Raw genomic sequence first — 24,793 nt, 5'->3', positions numbered from 1 at the left:
CGAAGCATGTGCGTACTTATCAAGACAGGCTGAGGAATGACAGGCCCCATTCCAACAACTATCAGTATTACACCGATTGTTCACAAACAATAAATGTCCCCACTAAGACACCTAAAGTAAATTCCAATTGTCCACAGTATGATGCGATGTTTGGTCAGATGGTCACATCACCTTAAAAGAAGTTCAGAGTACATCCAAGCTCCCCGAAGTTGAAGCAGCCTTTTAAATGATGCGACCTGCGATTTAGAACATGGCGTCCATACCACTGTGATTAGTTCAGGTGAGAGCAACTTTTTCGGCGAGTGATATTGTCGGCGAGATGCCAAAAATAACACTGGGCGATTTTCTGGGCGTTAGTTTCGGCAAATGTGATCTTTACGACAAAAAAAAAAGTGGGCGGGCGGTATTATTAAATCTCGCCGTTAATTACATGCCGAAAGTAACGCTGGGCAATATTATGGACGTTGGTTTTGCCCATTCTGAGCTTTCTGCCCAAAAAAGGTGGGCGGTATTATAATTTTTTTTTAAATCGGCATTAAGTTCATGCCGAAAGTTGCGCTCGGCGATAAGTGACCGAGAAATGGTCAGGAAATTGTGTTAGGGAAAATTGATGGGATTGAAGGCCGATAAATCCCCAGGGCCTGATAGGCTGCATCCCAGAGTACTTAAGGAAGTGGCCCTAGAAATAGTGGATGCATTGGTGACCATTTTCCAACAGTCTATAGACTCTGGATCAGTTCCTATGGACTGGAGGGTAGCTATGTAACACCACTTTTTTAAAAAGTAGAGAGAAAACAGGGAATTATAGACCAGTTAGCCTGACATCAGTAGTGGGGAAAATGTTGGAATCAATTATTAAAGATGTAATAGCAGCGCATTTAGAAAGCAACAACAGGATCAGTCCAAGTCAGCATGGATTTATGAAAGGGAAATCATGCTCGACAAATCTTCTAGAATTTTTTGAGGATGTAACTACTAGAGTGGACAAGGGAAAACAAATGGATGTGGTGTATTTGGACTTTCAAAAGGCTTTTTGACAAGATCCCACACAAGAGATTGGTGTGCAAAATTAATGCACATGGTATTGGGGGTAATGTATTAACGTGGATAGAGAACTGGTTGGCAGACAGGAAGCAAAGAGTAGCAATAAACGGGTCCTTTTTAGAATGGCAGGCAGTGACTAGTGAGGTACCGCAAAGTTCAGCGCTGGGACCCCAGCTATTTACAATATACATTAATTATTTGGACGAGGAATTGAATGTAATATCTCCGAGTTTACAGATGACACTAAGCTGGGTGGCAGTGTGAGCTGTGAGGAGGATGCTAAAAGGCTGCAGGGTGACTTGGACAGGTTAGGTGAGTGGGCAAATGCATGGCAGATGCAGTATAATGTAGATAAATGTGAGGTTATCCACTTTGGTGGCAAAAACAGGAAGGCAGTTTATCTGAATGCTGATAGATAAGGAAAAGGGGAGGTGCAACGAGACCTGGGTGTCATGGTATATCAGTCATTGAAAGTTGGCATGCAGGTACAGCAGACAGTGAAGGAGGCAAATTGCATGTTGGCCTTCATAGCGAGAGGATTTGAGTATAGGAGCAGGGAGGTCTTACTGTAGGTGTACAGGGCCTTGGTGAGGCCACACCTTGAATATGGTGTACAGTTTTGGTCTCTAATCTGAGGAAGGTCATTCTTGCTATGGAGGGAGTGCAGACTGATTCCCGGGATGGCAGGACTGACATATGAAGAAAGACTGGATCGACTAGGCTTATATTCACTGGAATTTAGAAGAATGAGAGGGGATTTCATAGAAACATAAAATTCTAACGGGATTGGACAGGTTAGATGCAGGAAGAATGTTCCCGATGTTGGGGAAGCCCAGAACCAGGGGTCACAGTCTAAGGATAAGTGGGTATGCCATTTAGGACTGAGATGAGGAGAAACTTCTTCACTCAGAATTGTGAACCTGTGGAATTCTCTACTACAGAAAGTTGTTGAGGCCAGTTTGTTAGATATATTCAAAGGGGAGTTAGATGTGACCCTTGCGGCTAAAGGGATCAAGGTGTTATGGGAGAAAGCAGGAATGGGGTACTGAAGCTGCATGATCAGCCATGATCATATTGAATGGTGGTGCAGGCTCGAAGGGCTGAATGGCCTACTCCTGCACCTATTTTCTATGTATCTATGTTAGTTTCCATTTTGTGGCTAAATGGGCAATATATCTCATTTCAGCTTTAAAATGAGCGTTAAGTGAGCTGTATGCTTGCAAAAATAATGGAAAGTCTAGCCCATTGGTCTTGCGCCACCACCCAAGACGAATTTCTACCCCTGTACCTTCTTTGCAAATCGTTAACCATCATGTTGGAGAGGGTAGATGCAGAGAGGATGTTCCCCCTCGTGGGGGAATCTAGAGGGGCATAGTTTCAGAATAAGGGGTCGTACATTTAAAATGGAGACGACAAGGAATTTTTTCTTCTCAGGGGGTCGTAAATCTTTGGTATTCTCTGCCCCAGAGAGCGGAGAAGGCTGGGTCGTTGAATATATTTAAAGGTGGAGATACAGATTTTTGAACAATAGGGAAGTCAAGGATTATGGGAAGCGGGCAGGGAAGTGGAGTTGAGATCAAGATCAGATCAGCCATGATCTTATTGAATGGTGGAGCAGAATCGAGGGGCCGAATGGCCTACTCCTCCTCCTCCTATGTGCTGAATCAGATTTGCTGATGCACGCATTAGAATATGGAAAATTTGTCATCTGCCTATTCATAGCCAAAAACAATTGCTCCAAGTCTGTTTTAACAACCGTCGGTGTCAATTTTGGGACAGCTGTCCCCATCTGCAGTTATACAACCCAAGAAATAAAACATAAAATTGCAACCCTTCCTCAACTGTGCATATCCTTTTGTCACTCAGTAACACCCAGCATTAATAGTTTCCTCGAGTAAACCGAACTGGTTACCGTTTGAGAAATGCAAATATGAATTTTTTTTATATGTTTTAACTTTGGGATATGACTTGTCAAACTAAAAAGTTTACTGAACTGCCAACTGTTGGCATTTTATAAAAGCAGTATGTACCTTTTCATAACTTTACATACATCAGGAGGTTATAAAATAGAAATCTCGGTTACTCTGATGTTACGTTAAAGATCAACAGCCTACATGGAAACGGAATAGGATTTAGGTGTCAACATCAAAAATACCTAAAGATATGTACAGCCATGATCTTCACGTCGAGATATTGTTGTGTCAATGCCCAGGTTTGAACAAAAAACAAACATCAGTTGAGGAAGGGGTGTAGTGGTGTTTCACAATATAAATTGTGAACGGCACTGATCCTTAACGATTTAGACTTTGGAATCAAAAACACAATTCCTAAATTTGCGGATGACACCAAATTGAGGGCAAGTCAATACTGAAGAGGACTGCAACAAATTACAGGAGGACAGTAATAAACTTGCAGAAATGGCACATAATTGGCAAACGAAGTTCAACGCAGATAAATGTGAGATACATTTGAGCGTCCCAAATCCGCCAACCTTGGGACCGAGGCAGAGCCGGTTTGTGTGTTTTTCCGGACTTCGGAACGTGTTTCTGACGTCCGAAATCCGGAAACACCCTAGCCCAGATTCGGCTATTTCCGGATTTCGGAACATCAGAAAGTTTGGGGGGGGGGTTTGCTCTCCGAGGAGCTATTCGGGTCGCCAGCCCCGTCCAGCAGGTCATCGTCGGGCGGGGCCTCGCCAAGGAGGTGTTCGAGTGGGCCGGCGAGGAGGCCCAGAGTTAAGGGTGGTGAGGTGAGGCACCGAGGTCGGCAGAGTCACCCGGTCCGGATTCTGGAACATTTTACGGATTCCGGATGACCCTGCTACGGATCGTCCCGGAACTCCGGATTTTGGACGCTCAACCTGTATTACATTTTGGTAGGAAGAATAGGGAGGTCACTTAATACTTGGAGGGCGAGTCTAGGCAGGGTAGAGGAACAAAGGGATCTCAAGAGTACCAAATACACAAATCACTAAAATTGCGACACAGGTTAGCAAGGCCATTAAAAAAAAGCAAACCAAGCACTAGGGGTTTACTTCTAGAGGTATAGAATTGAAAAGTAGGGATGTTATGCTAAACTTGTATCGAACATTGGTTAGACCACACTTAAGAGTACTGTGTGCAGTTCTGGTCACCATATATAAAAAATGATAGAGGCACTGGAGAGGGTGAAGAGGGTGCAGAGAAGATTTACAAGGATGATACCAGAAATGCAAGGGTATACACATCAGGAATGGATGAACAGGTTGAGTCTTTTTTCTCTCGAAAAAGGCCGAGGTGTGACCTAATAGAGGTCTTAAAAATTATGAAAGGTTTTCATAGCATTGATACAGAGAGAATGTTTCCACTTGTGGAGAACAGCATAACTCGAGGCCATCAATACAAGATAGTCATCAAGAAATCCAATAGGGAATTCAGAAGAAAATTCTTTATCCAGAGTGGTGAGAACGTGGAACTCGCTACCACAGGGAGTGGTTGAAGCAAATAGTATGGATGCATTTAAGGGGCGGCTAGACAAGCATCTGAGGGAAAAGGGAATAGAGGATTATGCTGATAGATTTAGATGAGGAAAGACAGGAGGAGGCAGGAGTGGAGCATAAATGCCAGCATGGACTGCTTGGGCCGAATAGACGGCGTCTGTGCTGTATATCCTATGTAATCTTATGTAATCAGCAATACCAGGGATGTGATATACTGAGGTCATTCTTTATGTTATAATAAATTAGCAAAAAAAGTCTGCTTATGCATAGTGTTGTGAAGAGAAACTTAATATTTAGGTCACAGTCTATTCCAGACAGTGCAGTAAGCAGTCTAACCCTTTCAGTTCAATAATCATACACACATGTAGAATGGTAAGCATAACATACAGCATCAGTGGATGGTTCAAGTGTGTCATGCATAAACACAACCATCTAACTGAAAAACATGCTACTCTTAATCCTCTAAAGACTATCATTAACTGTGGTGTTATTTTTGGTGGTGGATACAGTCAGAAGTAAATAGCTGTATTGGAAAATGTTCACTAAAATTGTCAGCATTAAGCGGCTGCATTTTGCTTTTAAATTTTTTAAAAAAGGAAGTCCATACTTACATCCACTAACCAAATTTCATCTTCTCTATTTTCTTTAAACCTGTAATAAAATCACCATGTTGTCAACAAATACAGAATTGTGTTTCAAATACAGATTATATCCAAGACACCACACTATTAATATTTTTGGATTAGTGGATATTACAGTTTTTGTTATTGACCGTAGATACTCTACATATCTGATCATGGTGGCCTATGGTACGAATTCACAAAGGCCAATTTCTGAACCTCTGGGGGTGAACAAGATACAGTGAAAACCAAGCAGGACTATTTCTACAGCCAAGTTGGACAAAACAAGATTTCCTGTTGGTCCCAAAGTATATTATACTGGGTGCACAAAGCCTCGTTATTTGGAATGCAGTTAAAACAGACTCCACGTTGCCATTAGGAATCTTTCACAAGTGAAAACACCTAGGACTCAATTAATCTGCAAGAGGTTCTACGGGAAGGTACAAGCTTTGGACATTTCTGTTTCACTTCCATACCAATTCTGGAATGCTATACAGACACATCTATTGCCCAATGATAATTCATGTGCATGTATGGCTTATGTAAATCATTCCACTGCGCAATGAATGTACCTTCCCAAAATATCATCATCATCATAGGCGGTCCCTCGTATCTTATCGACTTGCTTCCACGCCAAAAAGGGATGAGTTCGCAGGTGTTTCAATGAAGGATCTAATATTTCTAGGTTCCAAATTACATGCCGAAGGGTGGAAAATGCCTGTGCGTGGATGTTTGTGCTCAAGTCCCTGGAGTGAGATCTGAAGATGCTCTGATGTATGTCGGTGGGGAGGGGTGGAAAGAACACCAGCCACCACACGGGTTGACAGAGCTAGGTCTTGGTCCAGTGGCAAGGATTATCCAAGACAACTGGAGACCAGCTCTGCTGCATGGACCTAGTGCGCACACACATCGCAGTGTGGGATGGCCTGTGCTGCCCCTGGGCCCTCGCCTCTTCGGAGGCCCCTTCCCAAATAAACTCAATCCGATTATGAAAAACCCTGCAATTAAGTCCTGTAAACTAAAGGGTTACAGTGAAAGCTCTGTAATTTTAAAAATAAATGAGGGTTTTGGGAAAACAGAAAAAAAATTCAGGGCCTTCCAACACATGCAGCTCATCCGACTGGAAAACGCAATGGTACAATTAATGACCAGGTTGCACGAAGCATTCATGTCACGGGGATTTATTTTCTTTACTGGTAAAGGATCATGCAACAGGCTAGAATAGATGTGTAAGCTCATAAATGCTTCTTTTAGTAGTTATGTATCAATAACATTTGGAAGCCAGCACCTTCACAACCATAATTTGCCTGTTGTATTCAAGCATGAAAAACTTAGAAAGTAGACAATCATATCCTGAGGATACAGCAGGTGAGTCTGCAAGAATGGAATATTTTTAATAAAAAGGACAGCACACAATATGCTGTTTCCAGACAGTATCAGGGCTGATGAAACAATTCCAGCAATAAAATAACAATGGTGTTATTCTGAAGCACCAACTTTCATGCAAGCGTATGAAGCCACTACAGCACACACAGATGCCACTCTTTGGGGCCAAGTTTCGGCCTGAGTTGCTCCTGTTTTTTTGGAGCAACTGGTTTAGAATGGAGTATCTTAGAAATTAGAATTCTCGGCATTTAATTTGCTCCAGTTCTATTCAGTTAGAACAGTTTCGCTTTGGAACAGAATTTTCTTTTCAAAAGGGGGCATGTCCGGCCACTTACGCCTGTTTTCAAAGTTTAGGCAGTGAAAACTTACTCCAAACTAACTTAGAATGGAGTAAGTGAAGATTTTTGTACGTTCGAAAAAACCTTGTCTACACTTTAGAAAAACAGGCGTAGGTTACAAATTAGGCGTAGGGAATGGGGGGAGGGGGGGGGTTTAAAAGGGAAGTTTACAAACATTAAACACTTCAGTTTTACAAATAAAGAGCCATCATCAATAATAAATGCTAAATACATCAATAAATCAATCAAAAAAATTTAAAAAAAAATTTAAAAAAAAAATCAATAAAACAAAACATTTTCTACTTACCGACTGCAGCACCGGGAGTCCTCCAACAGGGTGCTGGGACGCCCCCCCCCCCCCCAGTGTCTCTGACAGGGGAGGGAGGGCGCAAAGGCGCGAGGAAAGGAGAGAGGGCGCGAGGAAAGGAGAGAGGGCGCGAAGGCGCGAGGAAAGGAGAGAGGGCGCGAAGGCGCGAGGAAAGGAGAGAGGGCGCGAAGGCGCGAGGAAAAGGGGGGGAGGAGAGGGGGGGGGAGGGAAGGAATGAAGGAGAAAGGAGGGAGGGAAGGAATGAAGGAGAAAGGAGGGAGGGAAGGAATGAAGGAGAAAGGAGGGAGGGAAGGAATGAAGGAGAAAGAAGGGAGGGAAGGAATGAAGGAGAAAGGAGGGAGGGAATGAAGGAGAAAGGAGGGAGGGAGGAGGGAAGGATAGAGTAGGCAGGGAGGGAGAGAGGGAGGGAGGGAAAGAGACAGGAGCGAGGGAGGGAAGAAGAGAGGAGGGAGGCTGGAGGCTGAACGGCCGGGCCAAGACTTCGGGCTAGATTTGCAGGTAGGTGGCGTCGGGTCTCGGGGGCGGGGTGGGGGTGTGGAGTCGCGGAGGTTGGGAGTCGCGGAGGTTGGGGTGGGAGAGTCGCGGAGGGTGGGGGAAAAGAGAGTCGTGGAAGTCCGGGGGGGGGGGGGGAGGAGAGAGAGGATGGAGGGAGGGAAGGGGAGAGAGGATGGAGGGAGGGAAGGGGAGAGAGGATGGAGGGAGGGAAGGAGAGAGGAGGGAAGGAGGAAGGGAGCGAGGGAAGGAGAGAGGAGCGGTCGAGTCGCCGGGGGTGGGGGGAGAGCGGGGGTCAGGTCAGGTGGGAGGAGCCTTATACACGCAGCCCCAGTGAGGCCATTCGGCCAGGGTAGGGCTGCGTGCTTCGGGCCCCTCCCACGGTTTTAGGCGCCTGGAGCTACTGCACATGTGCGCCCACTGTCGCGCGCATGTGCAGAGGTCCCAGCACTGTTTTCAGCGCAGGGATCTGGCTCCGCCCCCAACAGCTCGTACTGCGCCACGCCCAGCTCCAGAGGGCCTGCAGGGAGCCGGAGAATAGGTAAGTTTTTTTTAGGCGGGCGCGGCCCGAAACTTGAGCCCTTTCTTTCCACTCCTCCTCACCATCATACATCAGAGCATCTTCAGGTCCCACTACAGGGACTTGAACACAAAAGCTAGGCCGACACTCGAGTGCAGTTTTTCGAATGAGACATTGAACTGAGGCCCCGTTTGCCCTCTCAGGTGAACATAAATGATTACATGGAACTATTTTGAAGGGCAGGGAAAGAATGCCTAGTGTCCTGGCCAATATTTATCCCTTCAACACCTAAAATCAGATTGTCTGGTCTCATGCTGTGTGAACAGGGCCTCCACACCTCCGCTCCTTTTATGGCCCTGTCCTGCGACTGGTGGTTTATCGCAGGGCGGGGCCTCCACACTTTTCATCCTTGCCACGTCGTCGTCGTCCTCCTCCTCCTCCTCCTCGTCCTCGTCCTCGTCCCTCCTCCTCCTCGTTCCTGTTCCTGTTCCTCCTCCTCCTCCTCCTCCTCCTCGTTCCTGTTCCTCCTCCTCGTTCCTGTTCCTCCTCCTCGTTCCTCCTCGTCACAGAGACAGAGACAGATTACCTGCCACCCCACCCCTATTTTTTGTTCCCTACACCTGATTTATAAGTGTAGGCAAGGTTTTTGAGTGTACAAAAATCTACATTTACTCCATTCTGTTAGTTTGGAGTAAGCTTTCGCTGCCTAAACTGGCAAAACAGGCGTAAGTGGCTGGACACACCCACTTTTGGAAAAAAAAAAATTCTAAAATGAAACTATTCTAACTGACTAGAACTGGAGCAAACTAAATGCCAAGAATTGCAATTTCTAAGATGCTACATTCTAAACTAGTTGCTCCAAAATATAGGAGCAACTCAGGCCAAAACTTGAGCCCATTGAGTCAGGAATCTCAGGTATTAAGCTTTTGTGACAGGGATTTATTGCAGACAGTAGAAAATAAGCAATTCTGCAGGTTTTCAGGGACTAAATCATTCATTGATTCATTGACCCACCATGCACAAACTATGCATGGCATGGAGTGTCTATTCAAGCTCCACCCATTGGAGTGACAACTCCTGGCAAAGTGTACAAAAAACAGCTAGACAAGTACTGCTCATCAGGTAGCCCATGCCTCACCTGAAGCACACTTGCTGTTCCACATACCTCTGGAGCTTGCAATTCAGTGCTGTTGCCTTTGTGATTTCACTGGAGTGCAAGGACCCAATTAAAATAGAATTATTAACCCTATACCATGACTTTATTTTTCTTTTCGTGCCCATAGCAATCGAGACCAGGATTTCCCGCACACACCCATGTCTCCACGGCACAGCATGCTTTAGCTTTCCAAAGAGTGGCACTCAAGCAAGGCAGTAATTGGAAAAGTAACACTGCACTATGTCTAGCCATTGTCCATTTCAGGATTTACTGGCTTACTGGTCCAGTTGAGTCAATAACTAATTTCTAATCGTGCTCAATTGGCAGATCTGATGTGATGTGATGTCACCTGCAAGTTCCCCTCCAAGTCACACACCATCCCGACTTGGAAGTATATCGCCGTTCTTTCATCTTTGCTGGGTCAAAACCCTGGAACTCCCTCCCTAACAGCACTGTGGGAATATCTTCACCACCCCGACTGTAGCGGTTCAAGGCGGCGGCTCACCATCACCTTCTCAAGGGCAATAAATGCTGGCATTACCAGCGACACCCACATCCCAGGAATGAATTAAAAAAAAACATAGCTAACTATTGTAATGTACCCTTCAACCCAATCAGAACTGTTATCCTTTAAGCCACTAGCATCAGAGGAAAAAAATAATTGAAGAGCAAATTCAGTTATTCAAGCTGATAAGACTAGAAACAAAATCCCATAATCTTATCCCACCCTACTTCTGTAATCTTCTCCAGTCCTACATCCTAGCATACACCCTCCTCTCCTTTTCCATCTTTGGCCTACTGTACAAATTTTCTCTCCCCCAATCATCAGTGGCAGAGCCTTCAGCCTCCAGACCCCGCATCGTTCTGAAGTTACTCTGCCTTCCTACGGTCATCATTTTCAAAAGTCTACCTCTTCCCTGTGCCTACAATCACCACCCCTAATTTTCTACACAATGTCCTCCAATCCTCTTGCAAATTATCTTGGGATGATTCAGTGAGAAACATACTATATAAATGTAAAGTACCAGGTGCAATTATAACTCACATCGAATAATTGGCTTACTTTATAATGTTTCACTCACAATCTGCCACATTAGAGCAAAACTACATTGTACCAAATTTATTTAAAACAAAACCAAAACAGGATATATTGAATAGAAAGGAAGCTAAACATGCTAGGAGAGTTTAAATTTCTCACTTATTGAATATATTTATTCCAAAACTTCTAATATTCTCTACCAACTGATTGAAATATACGATCTTACCAACAATTGCCAGCCTTGGCTCAGTGGCAGTTCTCACTAATCTGAATCAGCAGGTCAAAGGTTCAAGCCCCACTCCAGACACTTTAGCACGAACTACCCTAACACTTCGGAGGGTGTGCTTCACTGTCAGAGGTGTCATTTTTCAGATGGAACGTTAAACTGAGGCCCCAGCTGCCCTCTCAGATGAACATAAAAGATTCATGGCACTATTTAAAGAGCAGGGGAATTCTCACGGTATATTGGCCAACATTTATCCCGCAACCAACGCATCTGATCATTTATTTAATTGTCACCTGTGAGATCTTGTGTACTAATTGGTTGTTGACTTTCTGTGGTAAGTTTAGAAACACAAGTCTAGCAATTAATAGCGTAAATACCGTTATAACAAAGTGATAATTATAACTAAATATTGGGAAGACTGAAGCCATTGCCTTTGGACCACGCCACAAACTCTGTTCCCTAGCCACCGACTCTATCTTTCTCCCTAGCCATTGTCTGAGGTTGAACCAGACCGTTCACAACCTTGGCGTCCTGTTTAACCTAGAGATGAGCTTCCGACAACATATCCGCTCCATCACCAAGTTCGCCTACTTCCACCTCCGTAACATTGCCCAACTTAGCCCCTGCCTCAGCTCATTTGCTGCTGAAAGCCTATCTGCCTTTACCTCAGAACTTAATTATTCCAATGCTCTCCTGGCCAGCCTCACATCTTCCACCCTCCATAAACTTGACCTCATCCAAAATTTATTTAGCATATCCTAACTTGCTTCGTCTCATCCACCCATCACCCCTGTGCTCAATGACCTACATTGGCTCCCAGTCAGGCAACGCCTCAATTTTAAAATTCTCGTCATTCCCTATTTCTGTAACCTCCTCCAGCCCTGCAACCCTCAGATCTCGGCACTCCTTCAGTTCTGACCTCTTGTGCACCACCAATTTAAATCGCTTCACCATTGGCGGCCGTACCTTCAGTTGGCTCGGCCCTATGCTGCGGAATTCCCTCTCCAAGCCTCTCCACCTCTTTTTCCTCCTTTAAGTCATTCCCTAAAACTTACATCTTTGACCTCTCTTAGGCAGTCCCTTGAAGTCGAGGATGACTTGCTTCCATGTTAAAAGTGAGTTCTCAGTGACTGAGGAGTTCAGTGCAGGAACTACAGTCTCTATTGCAGGTTGGGCAGACGATGGTTGAAAGGACGTTGGTCGAAAGGCCAGTTTGTTGAAGTGCTTGGGTTGTCATACGCTCCTTCCGCCCTTTGCGCTTGGTCTCTGCTTGCTCCTGGCGAAGAGACGCAAGGTGTTCCGCGCCTTCCCAGATCCTGCTCTTCCACTTCGAGCGATCTTGCGCCAGGGATTCCCAGGTGTCGGTGGGGATGTTGAATTTCTTCAAGGAGGCCTTGAGGGTGTGCTTGAAGCGTTTCCTCTGCCCACCTGGGGCTCATTTGCCATGTCGGAGTTCAGAGTAGAGTGCTTGTTTTGGGAGTCTCGTTTCGAGCATGCGGACGAAGCATCGGAGCTGATCGAAGCATTAACCACACTCTATGCTGGGGATGTTGGCCTGAGCGATAACACACGTTGGTACACCTATCCTGCCAATGGATTTGCAGGATCTTGCGGAGGCAGCAATGGTGGTACTTCTCCAGTGCTTTGATGTGCCTGCTGTATATAGTCCATGTCTCAGAAGCATATAGGAGGGCAGGTATCACTACTACTCTGTAGACCATGAGCTTTGTGCAGGTTTTAAGGTTCTGGTCTTGAAACACTCTCTTCCTCAGACGACCGAAGGCTGCACTGACACATTGAAGGCAGTGTTGTACCTAGTTATCGATGTCAGCCCTTGTTGACAGTTGGCTCCCAAAGTATGGAAAATGGTCCACGTTGTCCAAGGCCTCGTCGTGGATTTTGATAATTGGGGGGGGGGGGGGGCAGTGCTGTGTGGCGGGATCAGGTTGATAGAGGACCTTTGTTTTACGGATGTTTAGTTTAAGGCCCATGCTCTTGTACGCTACGGTGAGCATGTTGACGATGGTTTGGAGTTCGTCCTCTGAGTGAGCGCAGGCGCAAGCATCGTCTGCATATTGTAATTCGATGATAGAGTATGGCACGACCTTGGATCCGGTCTGAAGGCGATTGAGGTTGAACAGTTTCCCGTTTGTTCTATAGATTAAATTATAGATTATACTTCTTTGACCAAGCTTTTGGTCACCAGTGCCAATATCTCCTTCTGTGGTTCAGTGTCAAATTTTGTTTGATAACACTCCAGTGAAGCTCCTTGGGACGTTTTACTACGCCAACGGCACTATATAAATGCAATTTGTTATTGTTGTTAATGACTGCCAATCAACCTCACTGGCCTAAAAATTAAACAGTTAAACTGTGGAGTCATTCCTTCAAGTAGTGAAATATTTTAGGAGATTTTAAAAATGTCAAAATTAATTTATCTTTTTTTAAAAAACTTTTCCTGTCTGTCTTTTTTTCTTCTCTCTCTTAATCCAATCTTTCTTCCCCTCTCTATTTCTCTTTCTTAACTGATTTGACATTGCATTCACCCTGCTTCTCAGTCCTTCTTCTGTTTGTTTCTCAATCCTTAAATATCATTGGTTAAGGAGATACACTGTTAGTCCCGCTGTTCACTATGGTCAACTGACCACACTCGATCAGCTCCGCTGGGCAGGCCACATAGTTCGCATGCCAGACACGAGACTCCCAAAACAAGTGCTCTACGCGGAGCTCCTTCACGGCAAACAAGCCAAAGGTGGGCAGCGGAAACGTTACAAGGACACCCTCAAAGCCTCCCTCATAAAGTGCGACATCCCCACTGTCACCTGGGAGTCCCTGGCCAAAGACCGCCCTAATTGGAGAAAGTGCATCCGGGAGGGTGCTGAGCACCTCGAGTCTCAACGCCGAGAGCATGCAGAAATCAAGCGCAGGCAGCGGAAAGAGCGTGCAGCAAACCTGACCCACCCACCCCTTCCCTCAACAACTATCTGTCCCACCTGTGACAGAGTCTGTGGCTCTCGTATTGGACTGTTCAGCCACCAAAGAACCACTTCAGGAGTGGAAGCAAGTCTTCCTCGATTCCGAAGGACTGACTATGATGATGACGAGATGTCCGGCTGTCCTCACTAGTGCATTTGCAACTCGCACTTCTAGCAAAGGAGAGTCACAAAATTCTTTTGAGCTGATTGTTGCAGCAAAAAGTCTAACTGGGCATGCTCCAGCAACATCTGGCCCAATGCATGCAAAACTGGACATCACAAAAACTGTCACATGCCTAGATTTTTTGCCCTAGTGATTATAGAAAACTGTTGTTCTGTGGTCCTGGGGTTAGATAATACAATACCTTTAGATACACGTCAGATTTTCATATGGTTTCTAATATCAATCATTTTTATGATTTATTTTCTGCTGCAACAGTAATTGCTGGTCACAGGAAAAGTTCTTTTTGCTGTGGCCCATGAAGAAACATAGAAAATAGGTGCAGGAGTAGGCCATTCAGCCCTTCGAGCCTGCCCCACCATTCAATAAGATCATGGCTGATCAGTACCCCTTTCCTGTTTTCTCTCCATACCCCTTGATCCCTTTAGCTGTAAGGGCCATATCTAACTCCCTCTTGAATATACCCAATAAACTGGCATCAACAACTCTCTGCGGTAGGGAATTCCACAGGCTGACAACTCTGAGTGAAGAAGTTTCTCCTCATCTCAGTCCTAAATGACTTACCCCTTATCCTTAGAATATGTCCCCTGGTTCTGGACTTCCCAAACATCATGAACATTCTTCCTGCATCGAAGCTATCCATCAGAATTTTATATGTTTCTATGAGATCCCCTCTCATCCTTCTAATACAGGCCCAGTCGATCCAGTCTCTCCTCATGTGTCAGTCCTGCCATCCTGGGAATCAGTCTGGTGAACCTTTGCTGCACTCCCTCAATAGCAAGAACGTCCTTCCTCAGATTAGGAGACCAAAACTGAACTCAATATTCCAGGTGAGGCCTCACTAAGGCCCTGTACAACTGCTGTAAGACCTCTCTGCTCCGATACTCAAATCCCCTAGCTATGAAGGCCAACATACCATTTGCCTTCTTCACTGTCTGCTGAACCTGCATGCCAACTTCCAAGACTGATGTAGCATGACACCCAGGTCTCGCTGCACCTCCCCTTTTCCTAATCGGCCGCCATTCAGATAATATTCTGCCTTCGTGTTTTTGCCACCAAAGTGGATAACCTCACATTTATCCACATAAACTGCATCTGCCACGCGTTTGTCCACTCACCTAACCTGCCCAAGTCACCCTGCAGCCTTTTGGCGTCCTCCTCACAGCTCACACTGCTACCCAGCTTAGTGTCATCTGCAAACTTGGAGATATTACACTCAATTCCCTCATCCAAATCATTAATGTATTTTGTAAAGAGCTGGGGTCCCAGCACTGAGCCCTGCGGTACCCCACTAGTCACTGCCTGCCATTCTGAAAAGGACCCATTTATCGCGACACTCTACTTCCTGTCCGCCAACCAGTTCTCTATCCACGTCAGTACATTACCCCCAATACCACGTACTTTAATTCTGCACACCAATCTCTTGTGTGGGACCTTGTCAAAAGCCTTTTGAAAGTCCAAATACACCACATCCACTGGTTCTCCCTTGTCTACTCTACCAGTTACATCCTCAAAAAATTCTAGAAGATTTGTCAAGCAGGATTTCCCTTTCATAAATCCATGCTGACTTGGGCCGATCCCATCACTGCTTTCCAAATATGCTGCTATTTCATCTTTAATAATTGATTCCAACATTTTCCCCACGAATCAGAAGGAAGGAAACAAAAACTTAATATGCAAGTCAGGAGCTTGAACCCCAGTTGATTTTTTTTCTCCACATCCTCTCAGAAACACTGATCAAATGTAGCACCTTACCCAAGATCAACTATCTTAGCATAGACCAATAATTGAATCTAATAACTTGTTGGTCCCACTCATTTGCAGACTATATGGTGCATTTACCCAGCGAGTCATCTAGAGACCTCATACTTCAATATTTGCAAATAATATTCAATTTAAAAACAGAGTTGCTGGGAGAGTTTGAATTGCTTGCTTTGATAAAACTCTTGGTGTTTACATATAACCAACTTTAGTGCTTAAATATATTTATACCATGAAAGCATTGAAAATAATCCAAGTGATTACTATAACACTAAGTTTTAAAGAGATGCTATTGCTATTTGCTTCTAGAGTTGGAGCAATAGACAATCCAACAACAGAGTCACATACATGAGACCTCTCACACTACTCCCTTTCACCTCTTGAGACGATTTATTGAACATGAACCAAGACACCAAACAAAGCAACTAGAATGAATGATGACATAAAAACAGGAAAAGTTTTACAACTTTGCTGCACCCAAGAATTAATTTATATTTCAGTTCATAACTTGCTAAACCAAAGACTTTTCCTTTTCAGTTATTAATCATCCAAGTGTGAACAGGAATACATTATAAACTTTAAAACAAATTTACAATTAATATGGATGAAGTTAAATCCCAGGCCATGTTATTCTTCCAACCAACAAACAGATTGCTACAACACTTGGGAAAAGAAGAATCATTGAAGTCGTAACCACAGAGTTCTCTCAAAGTAAACCCTTGCCCAAGAGTCCACTTTGCTTTCAAATTTGCAACAAAAATACCTCCATACTGAGCTGCAAAGCACACAGGACATCCTAAATCAGCACTGGTCCTGTTTTGTTGATTTACACATCTTACACCACTTTTGTACTGGGAATCTGGCTACTGGGAACCAGCTCCTGCCATTTAAACTACTGAATCCTATTCTCTTATCCTGGGGTGAAATCACAGACCCAGTTTTTTTTTGAATGGGTCTATGATTCTGCCACCAGGATGAGAAAGCTGGATTTAGTAGTACAAGCACAGGGAATTAGCTCACCCTGCAGACTATTTACACATCACTGGGCACATAAACAATGGAAATTTAAGCTCTACTACAGCCCTGTTTGTATAACAGTGTTTAGAATAGTTTCATAAAACCACAGAAATATCAGCACAAGAGGGTACCTTTCAGCTCACTGAACCAGGACTGTACCAGTCCCAGCTCATCAGCACTATCTATTCTAATCCCATTATCTTGCCCTTCCCTGTACCCTTTAATATATTTTCACTCATCGAATATTGACTTTCGTTCCCTCTTAAATGCCATGATCGACTCTAACCAGCCACTCACAGTAATGCATTTTATATTCTAATAACCCTATGCATAAAGAACATTTCTTCTAACCATCCCCTTTATGCTAGTAGTAGTAATCCTAAATGTATACCACATTGTTACCCATTCAACAACCAGTTGAAATAATCTATTTCACGCTCCCTAAAGGAGACTTGCATTTATATCGCGCCTTTCATGGCCATCGGACATCTCAAAGCACTTTACAGCCAATGAAGTACTTTTGAAGTGTAGTCACTGTTGTAATGTGTAATGTAACCCTTTCAAAACTTTGAATACTGCTTTTAGATCCTTCCCATACCCATTCGAATAAGAACATAAGAAATAGGAACAGGAGTAGGCCATACGGCCCCTCGAGCCTGCTCCGCCATTCAATAAGATCATGGCTGATCTGATCATGGACTCAGCTCCACTTCCCCACCCGCTCCCCATAACCCCATATCATTTAAGAAACTGTCGATTTCTGTCTTAAATTTATTCAATGTCCCAGCTTCCACAGCTCTCTGAGGCAGCGAATTCCAGAGATTTACAACTCTCAGAAGAAATTTCTTCTCATCTCGGTTTTAAATGGGTGGCCCCTTATTCTAAGAGCGTGCCCATCAGTAGAAACATCCTCTCTGCATCCACCTTGTCAAGCCCTCCCATAATCGTATACGTTTCGATAAGATCACCTCTCTTTGGGCCCAAGTTTCCACATGATTTGCGCCTGATTTTTAGGAGCAACTGGTGGAGAACGGACTATCTTAGAAATCGCAATTCTCCACATTTTTTTTTCTGCAGTTCTAGTCAGGTAGAACAGTTCTACTTTGGAACAGAATTTTTTCTTCAAAAGGGGGTGTGTCCGGCCACTGACGCCTGATTTGAAAGTTTCCACAGTGAAAACGTACTCCAAACTAAAGTAGAATGGAGCAAGTGAAGATTTTTGTAGAACTGAAAAAACCTGTTCTACACATTAAAAAATCAGGCGCAGGTTACAAATTAGGCGTCCAGAACGAGGTGGGGGGAGGGCGGGGGGGGGGAAAGGGAACTCATTAAATTGTACAATAAATCCTTATTTATACTTCTACAAATATTATACAAATAAATCCAACCTGAATAAACATTTATAAGCAAAGAAAAGATTAAATAAACCATCTTCCTACCTGTGTGAAAGTGCTTCAAGCACAGAGAATTCTGCAGGCGTTCGTTCCCGCGGGGCAGGGGTGGGGGGGGGGGGGGAAGAAGGGGGAGAAGGGAACAGCCGCTTCGTTCCCGTGGAGGGGAGGGGGGTGAATTAAACAGCCGCTTCGTTCCCGTGGAGGGGGGGGGGGGGGAAGAGGGGAGAGAATTAAACAGCCGCTTCGTTCCCGTGGAGGGGGGGGGGGGGGGGAGGGAAGGGAACAGCCGCTTCGTTCCTGCGGAGGGGAGGGGGGGGGGGAGGGAACAGCTGTTTCGTTCCCGTGGGGGGGGGGGGGGGAAGGAGACAGTGAGAAGGCTGCAAGTGCTAATGTGCTTTTATTAAAAAAATGTTCAAAAATTAAACAGCTACAAAGAACTACAAAAATGGCCGAGTGCCAATGTTTTTTTCACACTGAGCATGCGCGAACGCTCCAACGCGCAGGCGCAGCGTTGCCGGCAGGGAAAAAAACTAATTTAAATAGTACCCGTCCCCTCCCACTTACAAAATCGGCGTGAGTGTAGGCTCCGCCCCCCCTGGGCGCCGCGCCAGGCAGACAAGGAGCTGCAGAACGCTCCAGAATTGAGAGTTTTTTTTTAGGCGCCGTTTTAGGCATGAAAAACGGGCGCCCAGCTCGGAGGGGCACCCGTTTTTTATCCTGTGGAAACTTGGGCCCATTCTTCTGAATTCCAATGAGTAGAGGGCCAACCTACTCAACCTTTCCTCATAAGTCAACCCCCTCATCCCCGGAATCAACCTAGTGAACCTTCTCTGAACTGCCTCCAAAGCAAGTATATCCTTTCGTAAATATGGAAACCAAAATTGCACATAGTATTCCAGGTGTGGCCTCACCAATACCTTATACAGCTTTAGTAAGACTTCCCTGCTTTTATACTCCATCCCCTTTGCAATAAAGGACAAGATACCTATGATGCCATTCTGTTCTAACAATTTAATGAAAACAGCCCTATTTTTGAAAGTCTGTAATCCGACCTATATCCTTTCATCCCTGGTATCATGTTAATAAATCCACACTATCTTTTTCATCCCAATTTTTTTTAGATACCAAAAAATGCACATAATAACTTGTAATTATATAGCACCTTTAACTTAAGGTGAAACATCCCAAGGTGCTTCACACAATGCTCCAAGTGTGCTTTAACCATGTCTTGTACAGATTTATCACCATGTCTTTGCTTTTGCAACTGTTGCCCTTTTACCTAAAACACAGAATGCTATTTGCCCTTTTTCCAATTGAAATTCTTGTTTTAAAGTTTATTTATTTTATATTTCCATTCTTTGTCGTTTCTCCCCCCCACCCGCCCCCAAAAAAGAAATATTCACTCATTCATTTCACCTGCTGAGACACCAGTGAGTTCATATTTGACAGCAGGGTTTGGATTGCTGCTGTCAATCATATCCAGAAAGAATGGAATTCTAATTTATTTATAATTACCTGAATTTGCCACATATCATCCACTTTTGAGGAAAGGTTGAGTAGGTTGGGCCTCTATTCATTGGAATTCAGAAGAATGAGAGGTGATCGTATCGAAACGTATACGATTATGAGGAAGCTCGACAAGGTGGATGCAGAGAGGATGTTTCCACTGATGGGGGAGACTAGAATTAGGGGGCATGACCTTAGAATAAGGGGCCACCCATTTAAAACAGAGATGAGGAGGAATTTCTTCTCTCAGAGGGTTGTAAATCTGTGGAATTCGCTGCCTCAGAGTGCTGTGGAAGCTGGGACATTGAATAAATTTAGGACAAAAATAGACAGTTTCTTAAACGATAAGGGGATAAGGGTGGGGAAGTAGAGCTGAGTCCATGATCAGATCAGCCAAGATCTTATTGAATGGCGGAGCAGGCTCGAGGGGCAATATGGCCTACTCCTGTTCCTGTTTCTTATGTTCTTATCTCCCTAGCCGGTCAATATTCTTCTGCAGTCCCTGGTGTTCTTCCACATTGTTTGCTATGCTCAGTAATGTTTTTGTTGTCGTCAGCAAATTTTAATATTAGTCTATCTGCATATAATTTATGCTCTTAGATTATCTAGTCATTATCGCAGTGTTTGTGGGACCTTACTGTGTGCAAATTAGCTGCCATGTTTCCTGCGTAACTACAGTTACTAACGATACTTCAAAAAAAGTATTTCATTGGCTTTAAAGTACTTCCGGACAACCCGAGGACATGAAATGCACTACATAAATTCTTTTTTTCTTTCTTATTTAAATAAGCCAGGGTATCAGCTTGAATACTACAACTGGCCATTGCACTCTAGTCAAATGCAAGGGAAGGGGAAAGACAATCAAAGATATCCTTGGGGCACACCACTAACCTCTTCCCAAAGTGAAACTATACTCATCGCTTTCCATCCTTCATCCATGCTGCCACTTTACATTTAATATAATGGTCCTTAACTTTGCAACAAGTCTCATGTGGTATTTTATCAAAGTGTTTTTGGAAAGTCCAAACATACCATATCTACTGCATTCTCCAAATCTACAGACTCTGTAATTTCCCCAAAGAATTCCATTAAATTAGTCAAGCATGACAAGTCTGTGTTCACTATTTCTGATTATCCCATCTTTCCAGTCTACAAACTTTTTAGCACTACATTTAGAACCAATTGCAATTCTACATAAACTATTTCAGTGTACTTGGAACATATTTGACAAAGCAACATGGCTCTCTCTGCTAAAATCTTCAATGGATATAAATTATTTGGTACTTTGAAATATTACTCAAGGAAAGTCTCCCAAAACTGTGATTGTGACCTCAATAACTACAGGTTACCATTTTTCTGGTAAATGCTTAGTGGGTAGATGTGATGCCCAGTGTAGGACTAAGCCATCAAGATCAAACAAACCAGGATCCATTCTATAAATAAGCCAAGGTACCAGCTTGAATGCTACAACTGGCCACTCTGCACTCTCGTCAATGGAAGGGAACGGGAAGGGGAAAGACAGCCAATCTTAAGTCAGCAGATAATATGATTTTTGAAGGAAACTGTATTGTGCATTAAGACCACTTTTATTCTGGTCCTTAGCATGTAAATATTTTCTTTAACAGCAAAGCAAGACTCATTCACTTGAATGATATGCAACAGGATGGTCTTTTCCAATGAGGACACTCAAAGTAACACCTCCACAAAGTGAACAAAACCTTCATCGCAGCCATGCTTTAGCATTACCATATTAACATGCAGGACACAGCCTACCACCAGCCTGAATCATTGCAACTTTACACATATACGTAAATAGTTTACTGCACAGTAAAGACAGCTCAGACTTAAAATAAAGTCAACATATCTACTGCAGGTGGACACTAATCAGCAAAGCTGCTAATATATATTGCAGAAAAAGGTTCCTGCAGCTATTCTCATCCAATCCTTCAGTTGTAGATACAGTATCTAAATTCATAAAATACCATATTCCACAATCTTTGTAAACTGTACACTATGGAAATAGTATATTCAGTACAGAAACATGCATGCAGTTATGCTGACTGCTGTCAGCAGTGATGCACAGAACGGTCTCCTGAAGCAAACGCACTGAAATCTAAAAGGATGAACTTCACAATACGTTATAGAAGTTAGACTTGACTACAGTAGCTCTGCAGCTCCAATTTGGATTTTGCCCTGAAAACATAAAATGACAAAACAACTTACTGTAGCAATCACATCTGGCATGGCAACAAATTGACCACCATTTAACTATCTCACTCAAACCGGAGATGATGATGAACTCTCTCACTCAAAGCTGAGTAACCCCTTTTGGAGATATTTAGCTTCCCAACACTGAAATAGGAAATTCTTCTTCCCTGTGGATACATTATCTGACCGGTGATTTTCCGCTTTGGCCTGGCTGTAATTTACATAGAGCTTGAGGGCAAACTGAAAGTATCCACAATGCATCTTCAGGGCTTCACACTATCATCTTTCTTATACAAAAGCAAAATACTGCAGATGCTGGTCTCTGGAATAAAAACAGAAAATGTTGGAAATCTCAGCAAGTCAGGCAGGAAGCAGAGTTAACATTTCAGGTCAATGACCCTTCGTCAGAACTGGCGAAGAGTCATCAACCCGAAACATTAACTCTGCTCCCTCTCCACAGATGCTGCCCGACCTGCTGAGATTTCCAGCATTTTCTGTTTTTATATTATCTTTCCATCTCATTGAAACATACAAAATTCAAGACTTGACAGGGTAGATGCAGGGAGGATGTTTCCTCTGGCTGGGGAGTCTAGAACCGAGGGTCAGTCTCAGAATAATGGTTCGGCCATTTAGGATTAAGATGAGGATAAACTTCTTCGCTGAGGGTGTTGAATTTTTGGAATTCTCTACCCCAGAGTCATTTTGGCCCCAAGTTTCCACATGATTTGCTCCTGATTTTTAGGAGCAACTGGTGGAGAACAGAGTATCTTAGAAATCGGAATTCTCCACATTTAGTTTTCTGCAGTTCTAGTCAGGTAGAACAGTTTCACTTTGGAACAGAATTTTTTTTTCAAAAGGGGGTGTGTCCGGCCACTGACGCCTGATTTCAAAGTTTCCACAGTGAAAATGTACTCCAAACTAACTTAGAATGGAGTAAGTGAAGATTTTTGTACGCTTGAAAAAACCTTGTCTACACATTAAAAAATCAGGCGCAGGTTACAAATTAGGCGTCGGGAACGAGGGGGGGAAGGGAAGTCATTAAATTCTACAATAAATCCTTAGTTATACTTATACAAATATTATACAAATAAATCCAACCTGAAAAAAAATTTATAAGCAAAGAAAAGATTAAATAAACCACGCTCCTACCTGTGTGAAAGTGCTTCAGGCAGGCCTTTCAGGCAGCGGTTTGCCATCGGGACTGAAGGCTGAACGGGCCGGGCCCCGAGACTTCAGGCAGGGCCCGTCCCCAGCACCAGATTTACAGGTAGGTGGCGTTGGGTCGGGTCGGGTCAGGAGGTTCGGTTGGGTCGGGGGAAAGAGGGAGAGGGAGAGGGAGGTCAGGTCGGGGAGAGGGAGGTCAGGTCGGATCCAGTCCGGGGGCGGGGGCGGGAGTCGGGTTGGGTCCAGTCCGGGGTGGGGGGGGGGGGGGAGAGCGGGAGTCGGGGGGGAGCGGGGTCGGGTCCAATCGGGGGGGGGGGGGGGGGGGTCGGAGTCGGGTCCAATCGGGGGGGGGGGGGGGGGGAGCAGGAGTCGGGTCGGGTCCAGTCGGGGGGGGGGGAGCGGGGGTCGGGTCGGGAGGAAGCAGGAGCTGGCCGTGGGAGGAGCCTTATTCACGCAGCCCCAGTGAGGCCATTCGGCCAGGGCTAGGGGCTGCGTGCTTCGGGCCCCTCCCACAGTTTTGGGCGCCTGGAGCTACTGCACTTACGTGCCCACTGTAGCACGCATTTGCAGAGGTCCCAGCACTGTTTTCAGCGCAGGGACCTGGCTCCGCCCCCTACAGCTCCTGCTGCGCCGCGCCGAGGGCCAGAGGACCTGCAGGGAGGTGGAGAATACGGAGGGTTTTTTTAGGCGCACTTTGTGACGTGAAAAACGGGCGTCCAGGTCGGGACTGCGCTGTTCTAGGCGCGGCTCGAAACTTAGTCCCTTTGTGTATTCAAGACAGACATCCACAGATTTTTGGATATTGAGGGAATCAAGAGATATGGGGACAGTGCAGGAAAGTGGAGTTCAGGTAGCCATGATCTTATTGAATGGTAGAGCAGGCTCGAGGGGCCGAATTGCCTACTCCTGCTTCTAATTCTTAAGTTCCTTTGATTCCTGGCCAGTGTTGCACTTCCCCACCCTCTCAACAACAAAAACACTGTGCGGGAATGAATGTAAAACAGACACAAATTGCATTGTTGACAAATGCACATGGCTGGCATTGCTTTAAATAAAATGTTCCACCCTGTCGAGTTCGGGTTCGTACACAGTTTCGTATCTTGTCTAAACACAAGTGTGAGAAACACATACATCCCGGCCCACAGACACTACATAGCCCTCACCGCACGCTCAGTGTGCGACTACTTACGACTCATCCAAATCTATAGCAAAGGAAGACACCGCAGCTGTCTGGAAAGCGGCCACTGCAACAGAAAGAGAAGACAAAAACACATCTCAATCAAAGGCACCGAGGAAGCTGATCAATTGCTTTCCTTGTGTTTCCCCCTTCCCTCCTTCTTCCTTTTAAACCTAAAGGCATTCAGTAATTGGGGAACCACAAGCCACCCTGCGGCGCTCACCTCCACACAGCAGCAACATAAGCTGCGCCGCCGCACTCGCTGCCATTTTGCTTGTGAGGACAGGCTGAGCCGAGCCCTCCTGCGCATGCGCGCTCACCCTGCAGCTCTGCCCCACCCCCCAGGCCCGCCCGCTGTCATGGAGACGAGGCCAAGTACTGAAGCTGAAACGTAGGTGCCAACTTAAAAAAATTATATAGCTTGGCATATATTTTTTAAGATTTTCAGTTGCAGAGGTAATTAGCAGAGGTATTAGCATTTGAGAAAATGTTACTAATTAAATTTTTGATCTGAAAGCGTCAGGAAGATTATAGGGCTATTTAATATAAAAAGAAAGACTTGGATTTATAGAACGCCTTTCACGGCCACCGGCCGTCTCAAAGCGCTTTATAGCCAATGAAATACTTTTAAAGTATAGTCACTGTTGTAATGTGGGAAACGCGCAGCCAATTTGCACACGAGCAAGCTCCCACATATGGAACTCTGCCATTTCACTTCCATTCCTTTTGCTTTATACAATCATAGCTTTTGTCATTTAATCTCTCCTGCCTTCCTCCTAGCAC

General features: G+C 44.7%; 1 protein-coding gene across 2 annotated transcripts in view; it reads right to left on the bottom strand.

The window, feature by feature from the left end:
* Positions 1–24,278, bottom strand: part of LOC139270908 (protein disulfide-isomerase TMX3-like) — a 188,422-nt gene extending 164,144 nt beyond the window's left edge. For both annotated transcript variants that reach the window (XM_070888472.1, XM_070888473.1), the window contains exons 1-3: positions 24,234–24,278; positions 24,023–24,077; positions 5,134–5,173 (exon numbers count right to left, since the gene is read on the bottom strand). In XM_070888472.1, the coding sequence (XP_070744573.1) occupies positions 5,134–5,173; positions 24,023–24,077; positions 24,234–24,252 (114 nt within the window). In that variant the 5' untranslated portion in view covers positions 24,253–24,278. The remainder of the gene's footprint in view (positions 1–5,133; positions 5,174–24,022; positions 24,078–24,233) is intronic.
* Between the last annotated feature and the right edge of the window lie 515 nt (positions 24,279–24,793).

Source organism: Pristiophorus japonicus, chromosome 1 (genome assembly GCF_044704955.1).
Source record: "Pristiophorus japonicus isolate sPriJap1 chromosome 1, sPriJap1.hap1, whole genome shotgun sequence".
Taxonomy (NCBI): Eukaryota; Metazoa; Chordata; class Chondrichthyes; family Pristiophoridae; genus Pristiophorus; species Pristiophorus japonicus.
Note: the sequence above shows the minus strand (reverse complement) of the source record. Positions and strands in the feature narration are given on the sequence as shown.